Source organism: Penicillium brevicompactum (genome assembly GCF_028827555.1).
Source record: "Penicillium brevicompactum strain IBT 35665 chromosome Unknown utg000005l_segment0_segment0, whole genome shotgun sequence".
Classification (NCBI taxonomy): domain Eukaryota; kingdom Fungi; phylum Ascomycota; class Eurotiomycetes; order Eurotiales; family Aspergillaceae; genus Penicillium; species Penicillium brevicompactum.
In genome coordinates, this window is record NW_026623208.1 from 3,183,053 (window position 1) to 3,199,902 (window position 16,850).

At 51.9% G+C, this 16,850-nt stretch overlaps 8 protein-coding genes across 8 annotated transcripts; 3 read left to right on the forward strand and 5 right to left on the reverse strand.

The window, feature by feature from the left end:
* Window positions 1–268: 268 nt before the first annotated feature.
* Window positions 269–1,715, reverse strand: erg10B (acetyl-CoA C-acetyltransferase; the record flags this gene model as incomplete). Its single annotated transcript, XM_056956343.1, has 5 exons — window positions 269–784; window positions 838–1,330; window positions 1,400–1,475; window positions 1,533–1,582; window positions 1,651–1,715. 5 exons carry the CDS (start codon window positions 1,713–1,715, stop codon window positions 269–271), a joined length of 1,200 nt encoding a protein of 399 aa, XP_056810677.1.
* A 230-nt stretch (window positions 1,716–1,945) lies between these two features.
* On the forward strand, window positions 1,946–5,123 carry N7506_007051 (U5 snRNP component Snu114, putative; the record flags this gene model as incomplete). The annotated part of the gene is made up of 4 exons (XM_056956344.1): window positions 1,946–1,965; window positions 2,050–2,186; window positions 2,242–4,470; window positions 4,561–5,123. The coding sequence occupies 4 exons, from the start codon at window positions 1,946–1,948 to the stop codon at window positions 5,121–5,123; spliced, it is 2,949 nt and encodes a 982-aa protein (XP_056810678.1).
* A 262-nt stretch (window positions 5,124–5,385) lies between these two features.
* Window positions 5,386–6,035, reverse strand: N7506_007052 (iron-sulfur cluster assembly protein CIA2; the record flags this gene model as incomplete). The annotated part of the gene is made up of 2 exons (XM_056956345.1): window positions 5,386–5,759; window positions 5,834–6,035. 2 exons carry the CDS (start codon window positions 6,033–6,035, stop codon window positions 5,386–5,388), a joined length of 576 nt encoding a protein of 191 aa, XP_056810679.1.
* A 1,767-nt stretch (window positions 6,036–7,802) lies between these two features.
* N7506_007053 (Zn(II)2Cys6 transcription factor) lies at window positions 7,803–10,827 on the forward strand (the record flags this gene model as incomplete). Its single annotated transcript, XM_056956346.1, has 7 exons — window positions 7,803–7,857; window positions 8,026–8,535; window positions 8,637–8,951; window positions 9,034–9,315; window positions 9,377–9,930; window positions 9,991–10,442; window positions 10,503–10,827. 7 exons carry the CDS (start codon window positions 7,803–7,805, stop codon window positions 10,825–10,827), a joined length of 2,493 nt encoding a protein of 830 aa, XP_056810680.1.
* A 577-nt stretch (window positions 10,828–11,404) lies between these two features.
* Window positions 11,405–11,635, reverse strand: N7506_007054 (CDC26 family anaphase-promoting complex subunit; the record flags this gene model as incomplete). Its single annotated transcript, XM_056956347.1, has 1 exon — window positions 11,405–11,635. The coding sequence occupies one exon, from the start codon at window positions 11,633–11,635 to the stop codon at window positions 11,405–11,407; it is 231 nt and encodes a 76-aa protein (XP_056810681.1).
* A 180-nt stretch (window positions 11,636–11,815) lies between these two features.
* On the forward strand, window positions 11,816–13,036 carry N7506_007055 (uncharacterized protein; the record flags this gene model as incomplete). Its single annotated transcript, XM_056956348.1, has 2 exons — window positions 11,816–11,948; window positions 12,039–13,036. 2 exons carry the CDS (start codon window positions 11,816–11,818, stop codon window positions 13,034–13,036), a joined length of 1,131 nt encoding a protein of 376 aa, XP_056810682.1.
* Window positions 13,037–13,180: 144 nt separating this feature from the next.
* Window positions 13,181–14,065, reverse strand: N7506_007056 (ribosome-recycling factor; the record flags this gene model as incomplete). The annotated part of the gene is made up of 2 exons (XM_056956349.1): window positions 13,181–13,528; window positions 13,619–14,065. The coding sequence occupies 2 exons, from the start codon at window positions 14,063–14,065 to the stop codon at window positions 13,181–13,183; spliced, it is 795 nt and encodes a 264-aa protein (XP_056810683.1).
* A 493-nt stretch (window positions 14,066–14,558) lies between these two features.
* hscA (putative Hsp70 chaperone (HscA)) lies at window positions 14,559–16,798 on the reverse strand (the record flags this gene model as incomplete). The annotated part of the gene is made up of 6 exons (XM_056956350.1): window positions 14,559–15,308; window positions 15,396–16,103; window positions 16,160–16,325; window positions 16,453–16,579; window positions 16,638–16,688; window positions 16,753–16,798. 6 exons carry the CDS (start codon window positions 16,796–16,798, stop codon window positions 14,559–14,561), a joined length of 1,848 nt encoding a protein of 615 aa, XP_056810684.1.
* Between the last annotated feature and the right edge of the window lie 52 nt (window positions 16,799–16,850).

The window sequence follows — 16,850 nt, forward strand, 5'->3', positions numbered from 1 at the left end:
TGGTTACTATGTAGAAGCAACCATGATACCTCCGCAGGGAGTTTGGAACGAATGGCTGTTGTGTAAAGACACAAGGATATCTCATTAACTAGTCTAAATACAACGAAAGGTATTCGTGATGTTCGGATTGCTGTAGGATGGGCTGTGCTCTGCAAGCCCATTGCCAATACTCCCGAAGATGTGCCCGCCAAAATTGAGGCTTTTATTCACATGCAAGATTGAAAGTCGTTTCACATCTCTGTTTGTTTGTTTCAACAGAGTTTCTGATTTAAAGGGTCTCAAGGACCAGAGCGCTGGCACCGCCGCCACCGTTGCAGATGCCGACGCAGCCAAGCTTGCCCTTCTTGGCGCTCAAGACACCAAGAAGAGTGGACACGATGCGAGCACCGCTGGCACCGAGAGGGTGTCCAATGGCGACAGCACCACCGTGGATGTTAACCTTCTCCTCGGAGAGACCGAGCAGCTTCAGGTTGGCAAGGGCCACAACACTGAAAGCCTCGTTGATCTCAAAGGCATCGACGGCATCCTGGGAGACACCGGCGTGCTTGAGGGCCTTGGGGATGGCCAGAGCGGGGGCAGTGGTGAACTTGCTGGGCTTCTGCTCGGCGTCACCCCAGCCAAGGATCTTAGCAATGGGCTTGAGGCCAAGCTCCTTGACCTTGGCCTCGGAGACCAGGACAACGGCGGCGGAGCCGTCGTTCAAGGGAGAGGAGTTGGGGGCAGTGACAGTTCCGGTGCCGGGGATGAAGGCGGGCTTCATGGCACGGAGCTTCTCGGGGTTGAGCTGAGAACGAATTGTCAGCAACTGATTCCCTTGGTGGGGGGAGGTAAACTTACGTTCTTGGGCTCATCATCCTGGGAAACAGTGACACCGGGCTTGCCACGGAAGCCGGGGATCTCAATAGGAGCAATCTCGTAGTCGAAGAGACCGGCCTTCTGGGCAGCCTGGGCCTTCTCGTAACTGCGGATGGCATAGTCATCCTGCTGGGCACGGTTGAAGCCGTGGTCCTCGGCACACTCCTCGGCAGCAACACCCATGAGGTCCTGCTTGCCGTAGGCATCGGTCAAACCATCCTTCTGGATGCCATCAACCAGGGTCTGGGGACCGAACTTGCCACCAGTGCGAGAAGTTTGCAGGTAGTGGGGGGTGTTGGACATGGACTCAGTGCCACCAGCAACGACGATATCGGCGTTACCAGTCATGATAGTCTGGGCACCGAGGATGATGGCCTTCAGACCAGAGGCACAGACCTTGTTCACGGTAGTGCAGACAGTGGATTCGGGCAAGCCAGCACCAATGGCACATTGTCTGGCGGGGTTCTGTCCGACACTAGAAAAGGTGTAAAAAGACCACCGGTCAGCCTCAATTGCAGACACAAGGTATAGAGAGACAACTTACCCAGCAGACAGGACGTTACCGAAGATGACCTCTTCCACATCGGCGGCATTGATACCCTCAGCACGCTCAACGGCAGCTATAGATTAGGATTAGCATAGTGCAGGTGGGGGGTGGAGGGGTTGGTATAGCATACACTTAATGGCATGAGCACCCAGCTGAGGGGCAGTCAGGCTAGACAGAGAGCTAGTGAAACAAGGTTAGATCCATCAGATCAGATAAAGAAAAGGGGAAAAGTAGAGACTCCAACTTACCCAAGGAAACCACCCACGGGAGTGCGGGCAGTGGACACAATGTAGACAGGAGGAAGAGAAGACATGATGGGGAGATTGGATAGGGAGAATTAAGGAGATTGAGAAGAATCAGGGGGATGAGAGAGAGAGAGGAAGAGAAGAGGAAGAGAGCGTTCCATATAATAAAAGGACATGGTGGAGAGTGAGGAGCTGTACGGTGTAGGCGCGAGTACTCCGAGACGCTCGGACCAGGTGAAAGTTGATGGGAACATTCGCAAAAAGAGTCCTTCCGCGATAACCTCTTGCACAATCCACCATGGACGACCTTTATGATGAGTATGTTCTCTCTTGATTTAATTCTACGATTCTCTCTTTTCTCTTCCTTTCTTGTGCTTGAATTTCAACATACTAACTTGTTAGATTTGGTAATTACATCGGAGACGCCGAATCCGATGAGGAGCAACAAGATGTCCAACCTCAAGCCTACAAGTTTGATGAGGCTTTCGACGATGAGGAGGAAGAGGAAGTGAATGACCAGCAATTGATGGAGGTCGATGGTACAGTTGCGCCTCTTCGTCCTTGCTCTGCAATCGCTAACTTCAGTCTCTTCAGATGGACCTTCCAATGCGGTCATCTTGCACGAGGACAAACAATACTACCCAAGCGCACAACAGGTCTACGGCGAAGATGTGGAAACGATGGTTCAGGAGGAAGATGCTCAGCCATTATCAGAGCCCATCATTGCTCCGGTCACGCAGAAGAAGTTTGCGATCGCAGAGACCGAGCTGCCACCCGTTCACTTTTCTCGCGAATTTATGTCCGATCTTTTGAACCACCCATCACAAATACGAAATGTTGCAATCGTCGGTCATCTGCACCATGGAAAGACTGCTTTCATGGACATGCTTGTGCAGCAGACACATGACCTCACAGAGCGACTGGACAAGCGCATTGGCCGGAGACGAGAGGAACAGCTGCGATACACCGACGTGCATTTCCTCGAGCGGGAACGTGGTCTTTCAGTTAAATCGGCACCAATGAGTCTGGTGCTCCAAGGGACAAAGGGAAAATCTCACCTGCTCAACCTCCTTGATACCCCCGGGCATGTGAACTTTGTCGACGAGGTAGCAGCTTCCATTCGCTTGGCGGATGGTGTGGTGTTGGTTGTCGACGTTGTGGAGGGTGTGCAGGCTAACACCGAGCAAATTATCAAGCATGCAGTTCTGGAGGACATCCCCTTGACCTTGGTGGTGAATAAGATGGACCGCCTCATTTTGGAGCTGAAGCTTCCCCCGAATGACGCGTACTTCAAGCTGAAGCATGTCATTGAAGAGGTGAATAGTCTGATCGAGAGTATCGTCCCAGGACAAGGTGAGCGGCGACGACTGAGCCCCGAGAAGGGCAACGTTACCTTTGCCTCAAGCTCCATGAACTGGTGCTTCACTTTGCCTTCCTTTTCTCGCATGTACGCCGACACATACCCGAGTTTGGACTCAACAGAATTCGCTGCTCGACTTTGGGGCGATATCTTCTACAATCCTACGAGCCGCAAGTTTACTCGTAAGGGAGTGGAGGAGAAGTCGAAGCGATCCTTTGTCAAGTTCGTTCTGGAGCCGATTTACAAGCTTTATTCTCATACCCTGAGTGAAAGCCCCGAGGACTTGAAACAGACTCTGGCTAGTGTCGGTGTTCATCTGAAGCCATCTCAGCTTAAGACCGATGCCAAGGAGCTACTTGGTCTTGTCTGTGAGCAATTCTTTGGGCCTGCGTCAGGATTTGTGGATATGGTTGTCCAGCATGTTCCTTCCCCGGTGGAAGGCGCTCAGAGAACCCTGGAGCGGTACTATACCGGGCCCCTAGACACCAAGATTGGTGCTTCAATGGCTGCTTGTGATTCAGATGGTCCCCTCGTCATCCACGTCACCAAACTGTTCAGCAGCACCGATGCTGGTAGCTTCAACTCGTTCGGTAGAATTCTCAGCGGAACCGCCCGGCCCGGTCAGCAAGTTCGGGTTCTTGGTGAGGGCTACACACCCGAGGATGAAGAAGACCAGGTCACTGCAACCATCTCCGACACGTGGATTGCGGAAACTCGTTACAACATCTCCACCGATGGTGTTCCCGCCGGTAACTGGGTGCTTCTGGGTGGCGTCGACAACTCTATTGTCAAGACTGCAACGCTCGTCCCGCTCAAACTCGAGGATGACGAGGAGGCTCATATCTTCCGCCCCATTCGACACATGACTGAATCGGTGTTCAAGGTCGCTGTGGAGCCTGTGAACCCCTCGGAACTTCCCAAGATGTTGGACGGACTCCGGAAAATTAACAAAAGCTACCCTCTCATCTCCACCAAGGTTGAAGAATCCGGTGAGCACATTGTTCTGGGTACTGGTGAACTATACATGGATTGTGTGCTGCACGACCTGCGAAAACTGTACTCAGAGATGGAAATCAAGGTCTCTGATCCTGTCACGCGTTTCTGTGAGACCGTGGTAGAAACATCCGCTATCATGTGTTACTCGATCACCCCGAACAAGAAGAACAAGATTACCATGATCGCGGAGCCATTGGATGAGGGCATTGCAGAGGACATTGAAAGTGGCAAAGTCAGCATCAAGGACCCGATCCGGAAGGTTGCTCGATACTTCGAGGACAACTATGATTGGGACAAGCTTGCCGCCCGAAGCATCTGGGCGTTTGGACCCGATGAGATGGGCCCCAATATCCTCCAGGATGACACATTGCCCTCACAAGTAGACAAGAAGCTTCTTGGAACGGTACGGGACTCCATCACTCAGGGTTTCAGTTGGGGTGCACGAGAAGGTCCTCTGTGTGAAGAACGTAAGTCTTTACCTAACCCTCTTTCTCATACGGCCAATGAGCTCCCCCTCTCGGCGTAAATGACTGAATGTGACACTAATTGGAGTTTAGCCATTCGCAACACAAAGTTCAGACTCACAGACGTGTCCCTGGCCGACCAAGCCATCTACCGCGGTGGTGGTCAGATTATCCCCACTGCCCGTCGCGCTGTGTACTCTTCATTCCTCATGGCCTCCCCGCGTCTCATGGAGCCTGTCTATTCCGTGTCGATGACTGGTCCCGCCGACTCCATCTCGTCGGTGTACACCGTTCTCGCCCGCCGACGTGGTCACGTTCTGTCCGATGGCCCTATCGCCGGAACGCCTCTGTACTCTGTTCGCGGCTTGATCCCCGTCATTGATTCCTTTGGCTTTGAGACCGATCTTCGTATCCACACCCAGGGTCAAGCCATGGTCCACCTTGCTTTCGACAAGTGGAGCGTCGTCCCCGGCGACCCTCTGGATCGGGATGTCCAATTGAAGCCCTTGGAACAAGCTTCCGCCATGGCCACAGCGCGCGACTTTGTCTTGAAGACCAGAAGACGCAAGGGTCTCGCTGAGGATGTTACAGTGAGCAAATTCTTGGAGCCCGAGCTTTGGAAGGGATTGAAGGAAAGCGGTGTTTTGGACTCATGATCTTGCATCTTTTGGCTCTGAGAGGAATGCAAAAACTATATCAAAATGGGTTTGGCCACGGGGGGGAGTCTGTCAACATTTTCACGTAGATTAATGTTGCTTCTATGTACTTCTAATCAAGATTTCAATGCAAGTCATTCAAGATCTGGTCATTCGTCATAAGCGGTCGTCACGAGGGCGTCCTTGCGTTCGCCGATAGGTATTCATCAACCTTAACGGGACGAAATTATATTTACAGTATACAGTGTGTGCTGGCAGGATCTCATTGGCAGGTTTCCATCATTTTGGCAATGACACCCATCAGCGCGCCGTTCTCCAAGGCGGCGGCGACTCGCTCCTTGTCGGCCAACTGCTTGTTCACTTCATCCCCCGTACTGTGAGTCCCTTCCTTGATGCGCACATCCATGCGAAATCGTGCCGGCAGAGACTGTTCAAGACGCACGCGCACACCTAATCCGATCACCGTAGCCAGACTACAGTGGGTGATAGTCGGAGTGATGAGGACGGTGACCGTTTGCAGCGGGGAGTCTGGCACATTGGGTAGAGTTGGCTTGATTTCAATGTCTGGCAGGGATACCACGGCTAGTTCACCCAGGGAGATGGGGTGTTCCGGGTCGGAGATGGTGGAAATCAGATCTGGTTCCGGTTTGAGCGAGAGTTCCACGGCACGAGAGGCGTCAGGCCCCTGGAGATTTTACATTGTCACGTACCATAGATTTCCTGTTCGTCGATTGGCTCCTCGAGTAGGTTGTCATCGTCGGAGTCAGATGACGCACTATCAAAGTCTGCAGGGAGGGGCAAGGCGGAGGTGAAGAGGCCCTGGTCCGCTGACTTTTGGGTGGATGGCCGCAGACGTGTGGGGAGATCTGCGGCATCGAGAATTGTGGGGTTTGAGTTCTGCACTTCTGTCATGATGTCGGACGATATAGTGGGTGACGAGGGTAGTGTACACTGAGAGAGTCGTGAGTCTGAGAGGGGACGATAAACTCCGATAAGGGAAGGTTATCTCACGTGATGTGTAATTTGCCTAAAAAGAAAAAAAAAGAAAAAAAAGAATTACATCATCAATTCTGTACAGAACACATGATCTGACGTATAATACTTGTTACAGTCGTATATTACAGATCTATTGAGGATATTCACTCTATATCGTACATGATAATACTATATGTCTATATCTATACACTCTCGAAGGGAATATCAAGTAGATCATAAGCTCAACCCAGCGGTTCGGGAGGGATCGACAGGCTTATTCGGGGGATTTTCGGATTCGGATTTATAATTGAGCTGAGTTACCGAGGCTTTCTTCCAAACTGCCATTGTCTCTCTTTTTCCCCTAATGCCCCCTTAGGCTGTTTCATCCATGCGCCTTAATTTATGATTACACTGGACTCCAGTACGGAGTATACATAGTGCTGACACTACTTTGGCTCTCTGCATTTCATGTATGGAGTATGGAGCACTTCGTACTTCCACGCCTACGGAGTACATGTATATACTGATACGGAGGAGTACTCCATACTAGGGCTACTATACTCCAGCCTCTAGGCGTTAATAGTGTTAATACGTGTAGTCGCTACTGGATCATCTTAACCCCATCAGGATTATAGTACATTCAGCGTGGAATCCTATTCAATATCAGTGTGGAGACCCTCTCGGACATCTACCGGTGTCTTATACACCCATCCACCTGGACATATTCCGGCCATTCAAGCAGGGAAAAACCCTGGAAAATTCCAATAATCATCCCAATCACCTGTAGATCCTTATATTGTCCTCCGTCAGGGCCCTCAAAGCAAAAGATCACGGTGGGAAGCAAATCACGATATTCCGGATCGCCCCCTCCTCCACTCAGGGAAAACCCACAGCGGCGCTATTGGATCCTCTCACCTTACCTCTCTCGCTCTCTCGCTCTCTTCTGTCTTCTCCCCCCCCTCCTCAGCTTTGGATCCTCCTCTCCTTCTAGCTTCTTTGTGCTTAAGACTTCTCGGGCTCTTCTTTTTCTTTTCCTTGGAATTTATTCGCCCCCTATGCCTCCACTTGCGCTCCGGTGCTAATACTCCGCGCTTCTCATTCCAATTGCGACATGCATTGAATTGCGGAGTACTGGATGCGATCACTCTGGTAAGCGCTGGTTCGCTCCTCGGGTGGTCCGGAGGCTAATGAGACCGGGTGTACTAAGTTAACGTAGAATTCCCTGCCTGTCACCGCGGTCGCCTCGCGCAAGATACCTGGTGCTTCCATCCTCCAACTCTCCCCCATCGCTCGACGCGCAATTTTGGCCTCGACCTTGTGCGATTCGTCCCCACTTAGGCCAGTCTGTCAATCTGAGCCGTTAGCTTGGCCTTCCACCGGACTGTACAGGGTATTTCGTCAACTGTAACTGGCCTTGATCAATCCGCCTCTTTTGCGACCACCCAACACCACTCCGTCGGTCTTCGCTATTCATTCGGCAATAACAACAGTGCTTGTACACCACAAATCCGCGGCCCGTTGCGATTCTTTTCGATTCTCGACTTTCTTCGACATTTCCCAGGGCAGGCCCTTGTGGACAGTTCGTTAATGCGCAATAGTTTTTGATACCCGGATTGTCTTTCACTCAAGCAATTCCATTCACACCTCGCAGTCCTCGCAGCCTGCACAATCCTCCCGAGTCTGACCTCCAAACCCAACCAAGCCATGCAAGGATACTCATTTGCGCCCCCAGCGGGGCCTCCCAAAGAGGGTCAAAAGAGTAGGTTGAGAGCATTTCTGGTCCGTTGATACGCTCGCTAATTCTGGCCTCTTCTCCTGGATGCAGATTATGTATTTGTTGATGAACATAACCGACACAAGCGACTAAAGGGTAGGGAATAAGATCCCATCGTATATCATACATAAACATAATACTGACCTCGTTTAGTGATGCGAGCCTGTAATGGTTGCCGAAAGAGAAAAATTAAGTGTGATGCAGCCACGACAAATACCTGGCCGTGCTCTGCGTGTACTCGACTCAAGTTGGTCTGTGTTCCTCCCACCATCGGGCAAGATGGGGACTTTCTCCCAGACGGCCAGGGTGAGTCCACGATGGAGACAGGGGGTCCATCCAACTCAGTCGATGGTCACGCATTCCCAGTTCCACCGGTGTACAGGAATAACAGCCAACCCATGAACACCATGCCCTCATACGACCAGATGAACATGTATTCCCAATTTGTTCCTCCCCAGGCCCAGCCGGCCATGTACAATGACCTTCGCTCGCCACCGATGACAATGCCCCCTCAAGCCTACCAACAACCTCAGATGTATACTGGGCCGCAAACACCATCGATGGGTACATCAGATAGAAGCTTGTACATTGATAATGATCAGTCAACTGCGGAGAACCTCAGTGAAGTACTTGGGGAACTCAAGATTGACGAGACCGGAATCGGTATGGAACCTTCCCTTCGTGCTAGCGGTGGCAGACCCACGTGTCGATTGACTAACTCTTCTCTCCACCAAAAGCTCCATATATAAGAAGACAACGGACAGATCGGGTTGAACCCGATGCTCCTGTTCAGGATGAAACTGAAGAGCGATTGCCTCCTTTGAGCACCGGGTCGGGTGCTACAATTCGAATTCCGCCCGAGTTGATGCCCGCGGAAGATGATGTGATGGCTTATTTCAAGATCTATTTTGATGAGATACACCCTTATGTTCCGGTCATTTCACGAGCCCATTTATATTACCAGTGGCAGCACGACCGCCGCTCCATTTCACCCCTTCTTCTTGAGGCTCTCTTTGCATGTGCCGGTCGATTATCTGATGAGCCTGCCGAAGGAGCTCAGTGGCTGGCTTTGGCTAACCGTAAGTTTTCTTTCTTTCTTTGCATTGGCTTACGAGAAATGACCTTCTACTGCTATGGCTTTGTGAGACTAACAGCATCCAGGACATGAAACTAGCTTCATGGATGTGCCTCGCCTGAGCACCATTCAAGCGTTGCTTCTCTTGCTGAAAGCCCGAGAATCACTGCCCAAGAAGGGTTACTATTATAGGTCTTGGCAGACGGTTAAGACCATTGTCTCGATGGCGAAAGACCTGGACATTCACGAGCACTATAGCAACCATGCTGAGGGCAAGCCTTGTGGTCTCAGCCCAATTGAATGCTTGGTACACACTCGAGTCTGGCAGGCCCTTTTGGTCGTTGAGGTCATGATCGGTGCGCCGCAAGGTAAGTTTTTACTTTAGAATGTAGAGCCAAAGCAAAGCGAGGATTGAGCTGACCACCGCAGGTCGTTCCGACTACGGAGTTGATCCCGAGACGGTGGACATGCGCCCGGTTTTGGACATCAGAGGACTTGATCACTACGAAATTGATCGTTCAAGACAGTATGCCTATTTTGTCCGCAACGCACATCACATTCGCATCATCACAGATATCTACCACAAAGTTAAAAAGCAAAAGGATTGGGGCGCGGATGCCCGATTCGTACAGAACAACCCCCTTTTCGCAGATTGGCTTCGAACCCTGCCTTCTGATCTACAGGTCAACTACCCAGCCGATGGTTCCCCGCCATGGCTTCCTTCTCACTTCGTGGGCAACATGCACTCTCATTGCCACCTTGCTATCATTCTGTTACATCGCCCTCAGCTTCTTGCCTCCCAATCCTTCGCCGCTGGGGGTGAATGGAAGATCCACATGTCGTTGTGCTATTCATCAGCAAAGAGCCTTTGTCGACTACAGGAAGCTATCTTACAACGGTTCGGTCTTTCGGGTCTGCTCTATATGCAGCGGGGTATCAACTTTGCCATTTATTGTATTCTGACATGTACAATGTTGCACCTAGTGAGTATTGAGACGCTTGTATGGATCGATCTTTTTGCCGCAATTTTCTGACACTGGCAGGTTGCCATCACCTCCCCGGACCCCGAGTTCAACTCAGATGCCCGGGAATTCTTCACCCGTCACATGAGAATCCTGGAGACCTGCTCAACCGCCTGGCCCATGCCTGAGATCCAGGCTCAAATTGATTCCCTCAGACTGGCTTTCTCCGCCGACATGCACCATCCCTTTGAACTGAAACCCAGTTTCCCCTACGGAAGTCCCTCGGAGCCTTATCAGCCCAGTCCGCCGATGGATGCACACTATCATCCACACTTGAATCAAGTCCAATCCAGAGTGGGTTTCCATGCGCTTCCAATAACTCCTCCTATATCGGCTGGTGCTGAAGACTCGAAGTCCGACGCCTCTTCTCAGTTACAATCCCTCGGAATGGTCGCCCATCAACCCCCCACTACCCATCCAATGGACGCCCCATTGGTCGACGAACAGAGCTGGGATCCAACCCGCATTATAACGTAAGTTTCCGAGTGCAGTCTCGTCATCCTCGTCAGACACATACTTACCGTTCACTATAGGCAATGGGATATGGCCTTTTCCGTGAACCCCTCCACCGTCAGTGCGAACTCTCCGCCGATGCCCATCAACAACACGGTACCTGGTGTACAAAACGTCATGAACTCTCAATACCCCGTCCAGTACGAAACACCTCACAAGGTACCCTCCGTCACCTCCTCCCAATCACTCTCCCCTCCACAATTCCAGGCACCCCCGGTGGTGTTCTCCGCGCGAGATTGGCAGCAAAGTGTTGCCAGTGTATACGACCCACAAGGAATGAAAAGACGGTGGAACTATCCAGGTGACATGGCCTCTGACGGCATGTCCAAACGCCAACGAGGATAGACTGAGAGAGATATATTTTGTTCCTATATGTATGAAGCACCATAGCGAATGAGCATCGCTACAATAGTGGAGATCCAGAGAGAACTCAAATGTCACATTAAGTTAGTGTACGATGGCTGAAATGTCGAGTCTCGATATGTATCCGAACATGGTTCCACGGCCTGATCTCATTGTCATAACGAATCTATTGTACTGGAAAGAAATAGACATTGGCTGATATGATATGGTTCAAATTGCCGGACGTTTATATGGGACAGATCGCAGGAATAGCGTAGAGACCGGTGTTTCTCAAGAACGTCTTTGCACGGGGGGGTATGTATGTCCAGTTGGCGTGGAAATAGGCACACTCTGGGTTGCGAGTGGATAAATCTCAAGATGGTGGTGGAGCCACTGGTCGTCTCTTGGTTGCCCATGACGTGACTCTGCCTGGTTTCCTTGATTTATGGGTAATAGGAATTTAATGCAAATCCAAAACCAGACATGCTGGGCAGTAGGTCATGACCAAGCTTTGAATCTCGTGTTGGCGGAACGTGGGATAGCCTGTTCGTCCAGAGGATTTGATGCAGCAGTAAACGAATCAAGCACGTCCACCAAGGCCTATCCGTTCTTCGCGCGATCTGACAATCCTAGCCTTGTCACCGGGAAGAGGCTTCAGTTCATCGCTGGGGTCGAAGTGGGCATTGGAAGCTCCCTTGGAGAGTGACTCGTTTTGCTTGTTTTCTTCGGACAGTTTTCGCAGCCTGGATTCTTCAAATGTAGCCAAGTCTTCTGAGGTAATGGCAATAGCCGTTGGCTTGCGGCGAAGCATAGTGGAAGTCAAGAGGATTAGACGACTTAAGGCTTGTTGTAGGAGGAGTTTCGGTATAGATGCTGATGGGTCGGGAGGGCGGTATGTCACGTGCATGCATTTTCCTTCAACCTCCGTGTTGATGACCCGCGGTGTCAAGACTCGTCTCTACCTCCGGTCCAGAGACACACAATACACGAGATGATTCGCCCCCAGCTGAGGCAGATCTCTCTGCGCTGTGAGCGTGTGAAACTGGGTCTTTTCACGCCCGCGCGCCAATTCTCCTACACCCGTACGGTGGCAGAGGATCAACCCCGGCCATCTGCACCATCTGGTAGGTACTCAATCGCAAGGCAATGCAAGAGATCCAATTGCAATTCTTTGGCCTTGATTACTTGGTGTGATTCCTGACATTGCATCCCAGGAAATGGCAGACATAATCCTCGTCCTTCGTCGGCTGCCCCCAACCGCCGACCTCACAACCCAAATGGGCCCCCTCGCTCAAACCCGAATTACACTCGCCCCCCTCGGGTGATTGACGCTAGATCGTTTGCCGCGTCAAAGGCCGGTGGTGGAGAGCAGCCCAAAATCATCCGCAGCCCCAGAACCCGCGGCGGTCCTCCCGGTGGTCGTCCCGGCGTTCGTCCAGGTGGTCGTCCAGGCGGTCAATCCAGCGGTCAACCTTTCAAGCGTAACGCCAAACCATTTGTCAAGGGAAAAGGCAAGGGCAAGGGAAAATTCCCTCGACGCAAGCGTGATTCTGCCGATGGCGACCAGGGCGAAGAAGACGCCATGGGGAAGCTCATCGAGCAAGTCCAGCAGCAACAAATCGTCGATGCCCGACCCACTCCTGTTCGCTACGAGCCACAGGAAGTCAGTCTCTCTTCACTGCGCATTACGTGGCCCAGAATCCCCACAGACTCCAATGCTCGCTCAGCTGCCGTTTACCAGGAGCTCTCTCGCCGCGGTGGCCGGATTGCGGGCGGTTACCTCTCGACCCGTGAGCTCGGACGCAGACTTTACGAGAAGCGAACAACCGTTTTCCACAGCGAGACTGAAAAGGCCGAGGCCCTGAAAGAGGCCGAACGCGTGAGCCAACGCTATGCCAACATGCACTCACGGCGTCTTGGTAAACTTTGCGAGCCCAAAGAAATCTCTTTCCTCAACCACACGCCCGAGAACCGTGACATGCAGAAACATGTGCAGCCGCTCGTTCATGGTGTCTACCCTCACGCTGGAAACACGCCAAGCTACGATCATCGTGAGCTGAGCAGGGCGCAAGACAGACTCAGACAAAATGCGACCTTTAGCCTGCATCAATCTCAGGACTTTGTGAGGAAGCTGAATGATCTCGTTAACCCGGGAAAAAAGCTTGTTACGGGCCAAGTGGCCAAGGAGAGCCCCAAGAAGATTGTTCAATGATATGTGAAGTAAATTAGAAGTGTTTGTATTATATATTTTTTGTCATGGTGTCTTTTCCATACTTTATCCAAAATTTGCTTCGGTGATAGATTTAGATGTACAAATTCGCCAGTTACTTCGATCCTTTCGCGTTGCTCAAAGCAATCATGCCTGTTCCAGGGTCTTTTTAGCGGCGTCAAACGCATCTTTGACCTCCTTGTGGCCTTGCTCTGTAACCTTTTCCATCTGATCGTGGGCTTTGCGCACGTCGTCTGGACGGGCGAGCTTCTTCTTTTGCAAATCCTGAAGACGCTTGTGTAAGGCGCCTCTAGAGTCGCGCACTACACCAGACGCCTTCTCAAAGGCCTGCTTTGCTGCTTGCACATTTTTATCCCGAGATTCCTTGGTGGGTGGTGGGATAGGAATGTTGAGCTGGAGGGTGTTGTGAGGATCAGGCTGGGGAGTCAAGGATAGGTTCGAAGAGACGATTGCTGAAGTGAGAGGTTTCAAGTGCTATCCAACTGCGTTAGCTATGACGGTCGGGCATTCTGAATGAAAAGGCTTGGGAAAAAAAATAACGCTTCCGGCGCATGGCGAACTCACATCCTCTTCAGCAGCCAAAAGAGTGACCATACGACCTCCTTTGGGAACGACTTGCGCGAGATCTCCAAGTTTGATAGTGTCTTTACTGTCCTTGCTTAGGTGGACTCGCAAGCTCTCCAAGACTGCAGTGTTGAACCGTCCTCCTGCGCGGAGCTTGGATAGATCATCCTTTAACCGGGCCACGGCGGTGGAAATCCCATTGTGCAATTGAGAAAGATCAAATGGATCCTCTGCAGCGTTCACAGTCTCGACAGGCTCAGGGTCTGCGCTCTTCTTGGCCTTGTCCTTCTTCTTGTATAATGTAGGGGAAATGGCGAAGCTGCGACTGTTTAGAGGTGTCGCATGTTGAACGCTGGACAGGACCTGTAGTGGCTGCAGCCGTTGAGGGCGTGCGGTTGGAATTCGAAAGGCAATTGAACGAGTTGAGTGGGTTATTATGCGTTGCATGGCGGGAGTAGGTTGAGGGAGATGTGGAAGTTCAAAATTGGAGGTCGAGCTCCGCCTTGCCCGAGACCAAAGCGTAGCTTGGAACCACACCACACGCCACATGCTATGCGCCATACGACTACTTTCAAGTACATCATTGTAGGCCTCGAGGTCTGGCTAAGTTCCAGATTGATATAGTTATGCCATGGTCATTACAAAGTCACTACAAAGTCACTACAAAGTGTTGAGAACAAAAGAAGAGATAATAATAATAGCGACAAGGTCATCACAATGTCATTAAATTGCAGATGGTGAACTTCGTCTACAAAAAACAAAACAAATCGTACTTTTCAAGAAAAGAAAACTGCGCCCAAAAGCCCGGCTTCATAAACAAAGCGTGACAGAGACCAACTCTGCCCTGGGTCTAGGTGCAGATTCCCTGAGAAGCCGAGTCTCGGGAAAGAGGAAAATTCGTTGGCCGTAAGTCTATGTTCATGTCGTCCAATGTATGCATTTACCGTGTGGCCATAGCCTTGGTGATCAGACGCTTGAGAGCAAGCTCCTTCTTCTTGAGGTCCTCGGGGGAGGAGTCCTCAACCTCGAGCTGGGCCATGGCGTCGGAGAGAGCGGACTCAATGCGCTCCTTGTTGCCGCGCTTGAGCTTCATGGACATGCTGGGGTCGGAGACGATCTCCTCAACACGGGAGATGTAAGACTCGAGCTGCTGGCGGGACTCGAAGCGCTTGGTGAAGGCCTCGTCGGAGGACTTGAACTTGTCAGCATCCTCAACCATCTGGTCGATCTCGGCGCTGGAGAGCTTGCCGACAGCGTTGGAGATGGTGATGTTGGCAGTGCGGCCGGAGGACTTCTCGGTGGCGGTAACCTTCAGGATACCGTTGACGTCAACCTCGAAGACACACTCGAGAGCGGCCTCACCGGCGCGCATGGGGGGAAGGGGAGCGAGGGTGAACTCTCCGAGGGAGGTGTTGTCGGCGCAGTTGGTACGCTCACCCTGGTAGACGGGGAACTGAACGGTCTGCTGGTTGTCGACAACGGTGGTGAAGGTGCGCTTCTTGATGGTGGGGACGGTCTGGCCACGGTTGACAACGGGGGCGAAGATGTTACCCTCCATGGCAACACCGAGGGAGAGAGGGACAACATCCAGAAGGAGGAGGTCAGCGGTCTCGGCGGAGGTGGCCTTTCCGGAGAGGATACCGGCCTGAACGGCGGCACCGTAAGCAACAGCCTCATCGGGGTTGATGCTCTGTAAAAAGATGAGTTAGTGATACATCTAGGTGGAAAATGACGAGAGACATCTCTCTCTCTCTCTCGTGGGGGGTTTGAAACATACCTTCTCGAGCTTCTTGCCATCGAAGAAGTCGCTCAGGAGCTTCTGGATACGGGGAATACGGGTGGAACCACCGACAAGGACGATCTCGTCAACCTTGTTCTTGGGCATGCCAGAGTCCTTGAGGACCTGCTGGACGGGGTCGAGGGTACCGGAGAAGGCCTTGGCGTTCAGGTCCTCGAAACGGGCACGGGTGATGGAGGAGTTGAGGTCCTCACCATCGAAGAGAGAGTCGATCTCAACGGTGGTCTGGGTAGCGTTGGAGAGGGTACGCTTGGCACGCTCGCAAGCAGTGCGGAGACGACGGAGGGCACGGGCATCACCGGAGAGGTCCTTGCCGGTCTTGCGCTGGAACTCCTTCTTGAAGTGCTCAAGGAGGTTGGTGTCGAAGTCCTGACCACCAAGGTGAGTGTCACCAGCGGTGGCCTTGACGGTGAAGACACCACCCTGGATGTTCAGCAGGGAAACATCGAAGGTACCACCACCGAGATCGTAGATGAGAACGTTACGCTCCTTCTCGGACTTTCCGGCACCGAGACCGTAAGCGATAGCGGCAGCGGTAGGCTCGTTGATAATACGGAGAACGTTCAGGCCAGCGATGGCACCGGCGTCCTTGGTAGCCTGACGCTGGTTGTCGTTGAAGTAGGCGGGCACGGTGATGACGGCCTTCTCAACCTTCTTGCCGAGCTTGATCTCAGCAACTTCCTTCATCTGTTTCGGGTATTAGCAAGCCGTTTCGATGATCTTGAGTGGTTGGTGGGCATTACCTTCATGAGGACCATGGAGGAGATCTCCTGGGGAGTGAAGGTCTTGGTCTCGTTGAGGTACTCGACCTGGACAACGGGGTTGCCACCCTGGTCGATGACCTTGAAGGGCCAGGACTCAACATCCTTCTTGACGATGGGGTCATCGTAGCGGCGACCAATCAGACGCCTGATCTCATGTTAGTTCACACAGATTCCTCACAAAGCCCCATATATATCTATCAGGCAAACCCCAATTGTGGGGAATGCGCAACAGATCGAAATTTCAAGGCGAAATTCTCCCCATGGGTACTCACTTGATATCGAAGATGGTGTTGGCAGGGTTCATAGCAGCCTGGTTCTTGGCGGCATCACCGATGAGACGCTCCTTGTCGGTGAAAGAGACGAAGGAGGGGGTGGTGTAGCTACCCTGGTCGTTGGCGACTAATTCAGCAGTCAGTATTGTGCCCACAATTCCTCATTGGAAGAGACAGAAGCGTACTGATCTCGACATTGGTGCCCTCGTAGTTGGCAACGCAAGAGTAGGTGGTACCTAAATTTTGCAAAAAGCCCTAATTAGCTGTGCGTTTTCAAAAATCGAGTCTTGAAGAGCATACCCAGATCGATACCGACGGCACCGTCGAAGACCTCAGTGTCGGCCATTATGATAATTGGTATGGGAATGAAAGGGAGGGATTTGGAGGGATGGTGGGGG